This window comes from Vigna umbellata, chromosome 2, assembly GCF_029865625.1.
Source record: "Vigna umbellata cultivar VRB3 chromosome 2, Vumbellata_1.0, whole genome shotgun sequence".
In the NCBI taxonomy this organism is placed as follows: Eukaryota; Viridiplantae; Streptophyta; class Magnoliopsida; order Fabales; family Fabaceae; genus Vigna; species Vigna umbellata.
The window spans coordinates 2,990,549-3,003,518 of record NC_142166.1 but is presented as its reverse complement, the minus strand read 5'-3'; the positions used below and the strand labels follow the sequence as shown (position 1 = coordinate 3,003,518).

The window sequence follows — 12,970 nt, the reverse complement described above, 5'->3', positions numbered from 1 at the left end:
TTAAATAATACTGTAAGTTTTTTTTAGAGAACTCAATAGGAAGTTGGTCATCTTTCTTGTAAAGTTTTCTTTTTTCTTTCTAAAATATTTGTCTTCTTTGTGGTTAAAGTATCTGGTTGGAATTATTGTGTAAAACTCTACAAATCTCACATATCAAAATAAAAAATAAAGTGAGTTTTCGTTCTTTTATCTTTATATCCTATTATATTCACAAAATCTTGTAGAGGATGGAGTTTAGGTGATAAAAAATGGAGGAGATTCTTAGCTGATTTTAAGGTGAAACTTATTTTCTTTTAAACCATAGATAATTTATTCTATCACGAGGAGGGAAAACCATATATCATTATTGGTTTGTAATACTTTAGGTTTTAAGAATTTTAATCTTTAAGTGACAAGTATAAGATTTATGGACTCCGAGTCAATATATAAATTCAAGTAAATTGAGTATAAAATTAAATGTTTGTGAATGTGTGCTTTATTGCATAATGTATGTTTGATGTTGTAATTTTCTTTTAAATTCATTTGAATATTACGAGCTCTCAAAGTTATTATTAGCTTTTTTTTGTGTTTGATTGTTTTATCTTTTTTACATATTCATGGACACCTATATTTACTTGGTAAAAAAGTAATTAAATAACTATATATGATATTTACTAAAATATTTATTTATTATATATTATATATTATATATATTTTACTAACATATTCATGATTAATTTTTTGTCATCTCTAAGATAATACGATGGTTTACAACCACAAAACTATAATAAAGTAGACTGATTTACTGTGAAATTTATGAACTATTCCATCATTTTTATTTTTATTTTTATTTTTCATCTCTCTCTATAATATATAATTATATAGATTTTCTTAAATTTTTAATTAGGATAAATTAATAACTTTACATATTAAATTGCTTCATCATATTTAATATTATCATTTAATTTATAAGTTTAATAACTTAAATTAAAATATTGTTATATATTCATGTGATTTAATAAAAGATCAATTTCTAATTATTTTAATTTTAATTTTTAGTTTAAGAAATATTCGTATTATAATAATTATGGGATGGAAAGACTAACCACGTGTGAAATTGTAACGGGCTTACCAGATAACAACATTGTTGAAAAACTCGCACGCATTCCAAAACGTAGAATATAAAAATAATTTTTTATGCATTTTAAGAAAATATCAGATCAAATTTGTTAACAATCAATTTTTAAAGACATGCTAAATCTCATGTTCCTCAAACATAGGGTATAAAAACGTAAGGAAGATAAATAATTTTTTATAAACAAAACAAAATACCCTAGTTTAAATAAAATTTTACATTGTTTATATTAATTCACAATCTTTTACATGATTAGACAATTTCCCTTTTCATTTTTAATTAAATAACTAAAAAACCATTTCACTTTTTTTTTCTTTTTCTTTCCTTAGAACCTTTTCCTTTTGTTTTCTTTTTAAAATCATTTAATCATAGCCGAGCAAAGATCGACCAAGATGGATATTATTATCAGATAAATAAAATAAGTCGACAAGAAAGAAAATAGAAAGTACGAAAAAGGAACAGAGGAAACCAGTGTCATTATTATTCAGCTCCGAGCTGCGTTTTTCTTTCTTCCGATTCTAACATACCCAATCTTCAATCAGGTAAAATTTCTCACCTTGTCTTCCTTTCTTCTCTCCCCATTTGACTTTGACCATTTGCGTTTTCTGTTCACAACTTATGGTTCCCAATATATTATTTATCTTTACTCTTCTCTCTTGTCTGATCATGTGTTTGTTGACTGCTTGCTAAGGTTGTCGGTGATGCAATTGTTGGTTTTGTGGTGAGAGAAGAAGGTGTTGGGGGCGATAATTTGCACTTGGTTTGTCTTTTTCTGATGGCTCACGACTTAACGGGGCAGCTTGTGGGTTCAGAGATACATGGGTTTCACACCTTGCAGGGTACTTGCATTCTTCTCCTCTTACCTCTCTATTTGATTATGCTCGTGTTTGGCTGAACCTACACTTTTATTAAGTTTCAATTTATTTTTTGAGAACTTCCAACTTTTTTTAACGTTTCTTTGTGCCATGGTTTTATTTATTTTTTGGGGGGGTTGGATTTTGAGTGGAATTTTGACATGTTGGTTCTTTTGTAATCGGATTGGCGAAAATCTTTGAGTTGATAAAGTCAAGAGAAATAACACCCTCAGATGTTAAAGTTTCCGAAGGCTTTATGTCTTGAGGTGCCTTTGTTTTATTCATTAAGGATTTTACTTGTAAGAACACAACTAAGAAACAAGCTTGTTACTCTCTCAAATGCATATGAAATTCTTGGCCAACTTTTATCATTGAAGAATACTTGTAGTCAATTTTAATATATGATATATGATGACATGAATTGTATCACATGCAATTAAGAATTTTAATTGCATGTAAACTTTGTTCTATCTCTTAAAAAAATATTTTATGAAAATTTTCAAATGTTCATTATCTAAATATATCATCAATAATCAAACCATTTTATCACCACAAGTTATAATGTGTCTCATACAATAATATTTATATCTTATTGCTTTATTATTTACAGATAAATAGACTTTCAATTACTTTTGGTTGTGTGAATGTGTCTTTAAAATGTCTCCCACACTTATGGTGTCTCTTTTTATTTGCTTTTGATCCATTGTCTTCCATTCTTATGGTGCTTAAAGTGACAGAAAAATAAGGTCAGCCAATAGAACTATTGAATACAATATAGAGCAATCCAAGGCACTTAAGAATATAGTTTCTTATAGATAATTACTCGTAGACACTATGAATAATGTAAGAGTTGCATAAAGAAAGACGTTTCTAATTGAAATATTGGCAGAGGCGTAGAAACAAGAATTGCATGTTCCATGCAGTCATGTTTTAAAAACAGAAACATATTACTCAAAGAAAGAGAATCTCAAGAACTTATTTTTCTGTTAAAATTGTTGGATAGAAAAATTTAACATATAAAACTAGAACAATGGAAGAAATAGTAGAATATCCATCAGAATTGAAACACAAAAAATGTTTATAATAACCAACATGAATATTAAATTAATAGATGAAAAAATTTAGGATAGTCTGGGTTGAATATTTATATATAAGTAAACTGGATTTTGTATTTTGTGTTTTTCTCCTTTTCTCAAGAGCTGAGCACTATTTATGAGAATAAGACCCCAAAAGCACTTCCTACAGAAGTGGCACACCCCGTTGAGAAACTAATTAATAAAAGATCCTTCAACTCAGAAAATCAAAAAAATAGAAAATATCTGTTTAACGTGTTAAATATGAATCCTATAAAAGAGGAATTAAGAAGATAGTGGGTGGTTTTACATATTAAAAAAAAACACTGATTTCAAAATAAATAGAATGATATTTTAGATTTTAAATTACGAATATAATCATATATTCCAACAGTTTTTTGTCTTCTAAAGATGCTAGAGTGTGATTTTGAATGCAACCTTGAAGTGAAGAAACAAAGTACTGCTGGTTTGATTGTAGATTGTTTCTCCTTCGTCAAGTGTGAACTTCTCTTGGTGTTTCTGTGGAAAACAACTAATATAGGATTTTGTTGATTGATCTAGTATTGGCTGCTGTTTAAACTTGATGAAGTTCAAACATTTTTGGAAGAACTGACAACAAAATCATTCCTTGAGAACTTAAATTATGGGTATTGGTACTGAAGTTAAAAAGAACATGGTACCACGGCAAATCTCCATTTTTTATGTTGTCTCCTTATATTAGAAAATGATTTTCCTTGCTTTTCAAAAGGCTTGAGTCCCGTATGGATATAATTTTCTATTTGCGCCAGTAGAAAAGAAAATAAGGAGGCAACTTGAATTGAATTTCTACCAGAAGTTAAAATTAACTTATGGACTTTATTTTTTTTAAAAGACTTTGCTTAAAACTAAGGTGCATAGTTGACTTTGACTTATGAGAGAAATTGAATTCATTTTACCTTCTTATTTTCTTCCAGTAAGTTAATATGAAGTAATTTATTGGAACCGTACTGGCACTGACTTAAACTGAACTGAACTTCTCTGAAATACTATTAATAATAAATTGTATGTATTGTGTTTGCGATGATTATGAATAAATTGTTCCTCTTTATGTTACCACTTATCAGATAGATAGTTGTGACTGGCAATGTTGTTATATATTAATTTGAAATTTTACATGCTCAAACAAAATGTTGCAACATATAGCTAGAAGGTTCATGATTGTACAAGGATTAGTCAAAAGACTCAGTAAGCCAGCTGAGATGTCAAACATAAATATCTATAATAGATAGCTTTTGTTAGTATGTAAACTGATTAAAGGAAGTACAAAGTTAAAACCTTTAGATGTGAAAGCATCACTTTAAACTGTTTGTTGATTTGTTTTTCTAAATTAATTTCTTATTCGTGGCCCAGATCTGGATGTTAGTAATACTATGGAGGAAGCAAAAAGCAGATGGCTTCGTCCAAATGAGATACATGCCATACTCTGTAATCACAAATATTTCAAGATCAAGGCCAAGCCAGTGCATTTGCCCGAAAGTAATATGCTACTATTAACAGAAATATGATGTTTGTAAATTAGATATGTATTTTCGTATAGATTACTTCTCATCATTATTGTTCATGTACCTCTCAACTTCTTTTTGTTATTTTCATGTAGCATTTTTATTTTCTTGCTCCTGAGCATTTTATGTAGATCTTTCACTCTTGTTGAAGCACATCTTAACAAAAAGTAAGATAGGCAAAAGAAGAAAAGGTTTTATACACAAATTTATGCACTGTTCAAGTGTGTTTTATGAGCATAAAGCAATGTGTAAAACTTCCATGATTAATTTTTGGCATTCTTCCTTCATAGATTTATCGAATGAAATTTTAGCTAGGGTAATATTTTGCATCTAACTAGTAAAGTGTTTGCATTATTGAGAATTATATGGCGTCCAATAGGATTCCAATCATTACTAATGTTAGATTATAATTTTGTTTGTAAAACAGGTGGTACTATTGTACTATTTGACCGCAAGATGCTTAGAAATTTCAGAAAAGATGGGCACAATTGGAAAAAGAAAAGCGATGGGAAAACTGTTAAAGAAGCGCACGAACACTTAAAAGTGAGGATTTCATTTCCTGGTTGTTTATTTAAAGTTTGGTGTTAGCAGCTACTCCATTCTGAACAAGTATCCTGGGGGTTTTATTGGTTTCTCCTGTGTTCAATTTGATCATTTAATGCTTTCTCCTACTATAGCAAAACTGGTATTTTTTTAATATAGTACCTAAAGTTTTCTTGTGCCTTCCTCGATCCTGTTTAATTAGACTCTCAAATTAGTTTAACTAAAGTTTTGGTTTATTGGAGTGGCCAGTGGCATCAGTTGATCAGTGTTTCTTCTTCTAAGATGACAAATAATGTTAAACAAATTAAAATTTGGAAAGTGATAATTATCTTAAAATTACCGAATTTCAACTTATGGCCCAGTAATTAACTTTCATCCTATACTTATTAGCTAGTTCAATGGCTAGTTTTACCAGATCTTTATTCAGTAAGCCTTCTTATAAACTTTTAGCTAGCTTATTTACTAAATTTGTCAGACAAACCCTTAGCGAACTACACCTAATGGTATATGGGCAACTTTTGTTATCTTGTAAATATAGAGGGGGACAAAATCATCATGTTTATGATCATCAGTATAGTATACTTCTCTTTTTCTTTTAGTATGGTATTTGAAGGGAATAAGGTATCGTGCCATGAATATGATGGAGTATATCAAGTAGCCTCTTGAGTGTTTGGGCTAAATCTTTAACTAAGCCACTAGAATTGGGTTAGTGGTGAGATAGTCAGATAGTTTTCATGAGATCATAGGTTTGAATGATATGTCACCTTAATACTAAAATAGGTTAAATATTGAAACACTAGGAGCTTTCTAAAGCTCAGTTCTGCATTTTACCAGTTTTATTGACACCAAATTCAATTCAATGCGCTTTCTTCAATGAGCCATGGGTGGTAATTTGGTGTTTGGTCTTGGAGTTTTTGACATTATGTGGATTTAGACATCATTTATGTGCCATCAAAACCAGGTCTACGTAACCAAAAAAAAAGTATCTATACTGATATGTCCTATTAGGGTTTCTATTTATGATTAATGTAGTTTAGTTGTCTGGAAGGTGAATGGGTAGTTTGTTCAGTCAGTTAAAATCATAGCTAAAATTTCAAAGATAACCCACCGCCTAATATCAAGGAATCGGGTACTTACTCATACAATTGTTACAAAATGGTTAACCCATGCATAGAAGGATCCAAATTTCCTTAGCAAAGGCCCCTCCTTCAGAGGCCGACACCTGGCAGCCAGGTGAATTCGGGACTTCCCTTTGTAGGAATAGGAGCCTCAACAAGGTTCAAATTCGAGACGTTGGGTTTGTTGCAAGACTCGATACCATTGTAACAAAAAGATTAGCCCATTCATACAAGGATCCAAAATTCTTTAACACTGACCCTCGACCAGAACAATTTCTATTAGAATTAGGATTATTAATAGATTTATATCACATTATCTATGCTTTGTTCATCTGCAGTTTTAAACTTATTATATTTTTTAATCTTTTACTAATTAAAATAACAGTGGTTGTTGAAAACTGCCACTAGTTTTAAATTCTAACACCATTAGTTTTGGCTTGACCAAGAGGACCGAGGAGGACTGCATTGCATTAAGTCTAAAAATTGGGGGACCAAACTAAATATTTTTAAAATAGAGAGGCCAAATTGAACTTTGTAAATAAATAGAGGGATTGAAAAAAGTAATTTAGTTTATTTTTATCATTCTCATTAAGTGACAGGAGGGATAAACTATGCTTCCTCTTTATTCTTGTCTCCATATTACACTATATTTTTTCTATTATCAACTTCTCTTTCAACAGTTTTTTGTTATATGAAATTCTAATGTTTAATTCAGTCACTAATTATCCATGTGTCTACTTTTTTGCATTCCTTTATTCTTTTTTCTTTCCTCTTCAATCAGGTTGGCAATGAAGAAAGGATCCATGTATATTATGCACATGGCCAAGATAACCCAACCTTCGTCCGCAGATGTTATTGGTTGCTTGATAAGTATGTTTTGCTTGACTTTAGGTTCCCAATTCCAATATATCGTGCATGTCTTTATTTGTGACTGAGTTAGTAACAGGGGTTATGTATTTCTTTCATTTTTTTATCAAAAATAGAATAAAAATAACTTTGCAGTGAGTTACAATTGGAATGGTTTTGTTTTCAGGAATTTGGAGCACATAGTCCTTGTTCATTATCGTGAAACACGAGAGGTTGTGTTAGTCATTCTCTTTCTTCCTTATTCCTCTACAAACTTTAACTTCATGCCCAAATGAGGACTAAGATTTGCTAAGTGCATGTTGCTTTGCCTGATAGAAAAAGCATATATTATCAGTTTATCGTAGAGATTATGATAAGATTGTATTGCTGAAATTGTGATAAGATTATAGAAATCTTACGATATAGAGGCTAAAAATGTGTTAGATTAGTTTATTGTTTTCCATGAAATCTTTTACTTATATTACCTCTTTGAGTCCTTCCAAACAAGCTTTTCAGTCCAAAAGATTATTTCTTGTCTCTGTTTTGTTGGTATTAGAGCTCGCACTACGGACCTGATTATTTGATGTCTGAATGCCGAAAGTTGTCTATAAGAATAGTGTCACACTGTTTGTAAATTTGTGTGGTTGAAAATTTCATTTATTCTCATGCGAATTGCTTTGGTTGTTTTATTTATTTTTTCTTTTTTATTTGGGGAGGGGAGGGGGAATAATAGGTCTGGCTGGAAATATGCGGTGTTGTTTGCCAATGCATATGTTTAAAGGCATCTCAATCTAAGAAAAAGCTCCTCTAGAGAGTTTGTGTCTAAAGTGAGCAAGGGGTGTATCCACCTAAAACTGTAGTAAAATAACACTCTAATTCAAATTAAATCAAAGGTGTATACATCCTTACTTAATTTAGAGGAGCCTTTTCCTTCCAATTTTGGATATGTGCCATTTACGCTTTCTCATTTGAACTAGTTACTGAATAATTTGGTTTTCTAACCTTAAAAGTTTGGTGGTGGTTTATGATACAGATACAATTGCAAAGTTCTCCTGTTACACCTGTAAATTCAAATTCAAGTTCTGTCTCTGACCCTGCGACATCTTGGGTTCTAGCAGAAGACTTAGATTCTGGGGCGAAAAGTGCTTTCAGTGCTGGTGAGAAATAACTTTTAGATGATTCTAGTCCACGTTCTTACAAGTTATATTCATAAGGCTTTCAATATGAGTGACTTGTTACATTTCTTTGTGATATTGCGAGCTTATATTCAGATGCTAAGTGTTGGTTAGGAAAAATAAAATAATAAGCAGAATAATAAGTTAAGATAAAGAGAATAATGTCTTCATACATTGAAAATTTTCATTCCTTCCGGTCCCGTGACTTTAGTCTTATGCATCTTTCCAAAGGAAACCATAAATAATAGTCCTTTTATTGGTTATGATCTAATGATCCCATATGTTTTGTTACTGTTGCTGTCATACGTACTGCTGCTTTCTTTCCTTGACTAGGTATATATCCTCATACCTTCTACTTTTTTTGAAATAAACAGAGCTTAATGACAATTTACCAGTTAAAAGTTATGAAGAGAAGCTTCATGAGATTAATACACTTGAATGGGATGACCTAGTTGTTTCAAATGCCAACACTTCTACTACATCTAATGGAGGTAACTATTTGTGTTTTAACAGAACCGATTATTTATCGTGAAAGAACCTTGGTATTTATATCTTAAATTTACTTTTGGCAGGCAATGTTTTACATTCATATCAACAAAATCAAAGTTTACTTAGTGGAAGCTTTGACAATGTAAGATACTAATGCCTTTATTTCAGTTATATTCTTTATTAAGCTGTGTCAAGTTTTTTCATTAATGCTTTATGGGAATATTAGTTCGTTGATTTTTCTTAGAAAAATGATAGAGATTGGGCATTATTGGTCCCAAGGTCCCACATTTATTAATATAAATTTTTGGTGAAGTATTCAAGTGTTTGAGTTTCCCCTCTTAATAACTAGCATTTGATGGTGGGTTTCCCAAGTTTTCGAGTACTTGTTAACTTAGTATATTAGAGCTAGTTGTCCATGTCTAGGAAACGGCTACCTACCAAAGGTTTTGACTGGTGTGGTGGGTTTTAAACAAGAAGTTGAGTGAAATATCATCATGTAAAGTATCAGAGTGAAAGTCATTAACGGGTTGACTCTCTGGGACATTTCTATGATAAGGACTTGGGTCTTATGAGGTGCCAAAGTTCCACCTCGAGTATAATGGGATGCTCCCTTAGTAGCTAGCTTGTGAGGGTGAGTTTGTCAACTGCATGGATACTTATAAAAAAATTTAATCGGAGAGAAACTAAGTAAAACAAAAGTATGGGAAGTGTAAGGTATTCCTTGAAATGGAGGAAAATAGCGCAAATCTTGGGGTAAATTGGCGTAATATATATCTTTGGCACTTATAGATGTACTAGATAATATATTTTATATATCACTGAAATTGACATTAAAAACATTCTTATAAATAGACGAAGCATATAGGATTATTGTTTATATAAATAAAATTGTCTCTTAAATATATTATAATCTTGTACTGCTCCTTCTTTCTGTATTTTTCCAGTGATACTTTCTTTGTGATAGTTGCTGTTGTAACCTATATTCGGCTTTTGTTAGCAGGTATCTGGTACTCCTTCGGCAGAAGTTCCTTCTTTAGGTAATATAACTCAATTTATAGGAGCAATAGTGTTCCTTACAGTTTCTCAGAAAGTGTTAATCTGCTTAAAAATAGTCCTAAATCTTCTTGTGGTTTTGACACCTTGGGCACTTTGGTCAATGAAGGCTTGCAAAGTCAGGACAGCTTTGGAACGTGGACGAACATCATGTCAGATGCACCATGTTCCATAGACGAGTCAGCTCTCGCAACATCAATTTCTACTGTTCGTGAACCATATTTATCACTGGTGGCAGATAATCAGCTATCTTCTTTGCCTGAACAAGTATTTAATCTCACAGAAGTGTCCCCTGCTTGGGCATCTTCCACTGAGAAAACAAAGGTTTCCTTTTGTCTCTCACATGTCTTATTGCTAGTAATTATTTTGTGTTATAATTGTATCCTTTAGCACTAAATGTAAAATATAGTTTCTTAGTTTATTTGTCTACATTTTCATTCAGTCTTTGATAACTTAGTATAGTTGTGGAATTTCAAAGTTTCACTATGAAACTGAAAACTTAATGATGAGCACAAACTTTCATTTTCAGCAGGCACCATTAGCATTCTGACTACCGTTTTTTATTTTATATTTTTGCAATTATAAGTAAACATTTTATGTCTCTTTACATCTTGCAGGTCCTGATAACTGGATATTTTCATAGTGACTATCAACACCTTGCAAAGTTCAACCTAGTGTGTGTCTGTGGTGATGTAAGTTTTCCTGTAGAAATTGTTCAGGTCGGGGTTTACCGATGCTGGGTGCTACCACACTCCCCTGGATTGGTCAATATCTATTTGAGCTTTGATGGCCACAAGCCTATTAGCCATGTTGTTAATTTTGAGTATCGTACTCCCATTTTGCATGATCCAACTGCTTCAATGGAAGAGAAATACAACTGGAATGAATTTCGACTTCAGATGAGGCTTGCTCATTTGCTCTTTTCTACCGACAAGATCCTTGATATTTTCTCAAATACAGTATCACCAAATGCTCTGAAAGAGGCTAGCAGATTTTCCTTCAAAACATCATTTATCTCCAAAAGCTGGCAATTCTTGATGAAGTCAATTGACGAGCAAACAACTCCATTTCCACAAGTAAAAGATAGCTTGTTTGAAATTGCATTGAAAAACAAATTAAAGGAATGGCTTTTAGAACGAATTGTTGTAGGCAGCAAGAGTACGGAATATGATGCACAAGGGCAAGGTGTACTTCATTTGTGTGCAATGCTTGGATATAGTTGGGCAATCTCCTTATTTTCTTGGTCAGGCTTGTCTCTAGATTTCCGTGACAAATTTGGATGGACAGCTCTTCATTGGGCAGCTTATTATGGAATGTATGATACATCGATACCTTACTTATCTGAACCATTACCCTATCTGCAACCACATTGACCTTAAAATCATTTTGACTAGACTTCATATTCAAGTTATTTTCCATTTTCATTATAAAGATAAACAATAATCTCTATGATGTTTTCATGAAATTAGACACCAAATGATCTTTTCAGTTTCCATATAGCAATACTTTCTTCTATGCTTTTTTTCCCTCCTTTTAATCCAGTAGGGAGCCTGAACGAACTTTTCATTTTTGTTTCTGCAGGGAGAAAATGGTTGCAACTCTGCTGTCCGCTGGGGCAAGGCCAAACCTGGTCACAGATCCTACTCCGAAAAATCCTGGTGGGTGTACTGCTGCTGATCTTGCTTATACGAAGGGCTATGATGGCTTAGCTGCTTACCTTTCCGAAAAGTCTCTGGTTGAGCAGTTCAATGACATGAGCTTGGCTGGAAATATCAGTGGCACACTGGACACTAGCTCAACTGATGTAGTAAACACTCAAGAACTTACTGAGGACCAGTTCTACTTAAAGGAGACATTGGCAGCTTACCGTACCGCTGCTGGGGCAGCGGCACGCATTCAAGCTGCATATAAGGAGCATGAGCTAAATCTACGATACAAGGCTGTTGAATTAAACACCCCAGAGCATCAAGCACGTCGTATAGTAGCAGCAATGAAGATTCAACATGCCTTTCGCAAGTATGAGACAAAGAAATCAAATGCAGCTGCTGTTCGAATTCAGCATAGATTCCGGACACGGAAAATCCGTAGAGAATTTCTTAATATGCGGCGTCAGGCTATTAAAATCCAAGTAAGACCTTCTCTTCTTGTCTATTATTCTTCATTGTCTTTAGTAAACATACCGTGTAATGTGATTTCTGAATCTGGGAATGGACTAACATTCCCATTGGAAGTGTAGTGGTAGATAACAACAATGACACTTGAAAATGTATTGTGATTGTTTGGTTAAACCAACAGCTTGAGTTGATGATACAATTTATACCCTGGAAAAGGTTCATGGTATATATGTTTTCATTGCAGGCTGCTTTCAGGGGCTTTCAAGTCCGGAGGCAATATAAAAAGATCATATGGTCTGTTGGGGTGTTAGAGAAAGCAATTCTGCGATGGCGGTTAAAGAGGAAAGGCTTTCGAGGTCTCCAGGTTAATTCTGCTGAGGATGGGGAGCAGGAAGACGGTGTAGAGGAGGAATTCTTCAGGACTGGCCTGAAACAAGCCGAAGAACGTGTCGAGAGGTCGGTCGTACGTGTGCAGGCCATGTTCCGTTCTAAGAAAGCTCAAGAAGAATACAGAAGAATGAAGCTAGCATATAGTCAAGCAAAGGTTGGTAACATGCAAATGTCAAATGTCAAATGTTTCATGTTTTGATTTTTTGTTTTATTTCACTTGTCTGTTTACTTTGTTGAACTGCTCTGTGCAGATGGATCTGGAATTTGAAGATTTCCTCACTTCTGAAGTTGACATGTTAACTGACATATAGCTTGATATCTTCCCAGAACAAGGTTTCTCCATAATTGAAATGTAGCAAACTAGGAGGTTTTTGGTGTCTTCTTTGTATAGTACTAGCTGCATGTAGATTATGTAAATTCCCTGGTGTAGATCTGAACCAATTCCATATTGCTTAAATGTCTTGAATAGGTTGTCTGTGTTTAAGCTCTGTCTGATGCAAGAACAAGTTTGTAACTTATATAACAAGCCTTCTTTGATCTGAATAGACCTATTGATGATCAAATTCTTCTGTGTTGTTTAAAGAGGATGGAGATTACTTTTGCTATAAAGGAAGAGACTACATTCACTTCTTTTAATAAATATTACAATAAGTAAAAGAA

The 12,970-nt window shown here is 32.7% G+C and overlaps 1 protein-coding gene across 2 annotated transcripts; it reads left to right on the top strand.

The window, feature by feature from the left end:
* Positions 1 to 1,507: 1,507 nt before the first annotated feature.
* LOC124836824 (calmodulin-binding transcription activator 5-like) lies at positions 1,508 to 12,853 on the top strand. 2 transcript variants are annotated; one of them, XM_088105754.1, is made up of 15 exons: positions 1,508 to 1,656; positions 1,806 to 1,953; positions 4,431 to 4,556; positions 5,010 to 5,125; positions 7,025 to 7,113; positions 7,277 to 7,322; positions 8,123 to 8,246; positions 8,639 to 8,755; positions 8,837 to 8,895; positions 9,754 to 9,790; positions 9,916 to 10,130; positions 10,424 to 11,121; positions 11,388 to 11,934; positions 12,165 to 12,464; positions 12,562 to 12,853. In XM_088105754.1, the coding sequence occupies exons 2-15, from the start codon at positions 1,890 to 1,892 to the stop codon at positions 12,619 to 12,621; spliced, it is 2,598 nt and encodes an 865-aa protein (XP_087961880.1). In that variant the 5' UTR covers positions 1,508 to 1,656; positions 1,806 to 1,889; the 3' UTR covers positions 12,622 to 12,853. The 2 variants fall into 2 exon arrangements, with proteins under 2 accessions (XP_087961880.1, XP_087961879.1); XM_088105753.1 differs by having other exon boundaries at positions 9,751 to 9,790.
* Positions 12,854 to 12,970: the final 117 nt, after the last annotated feature.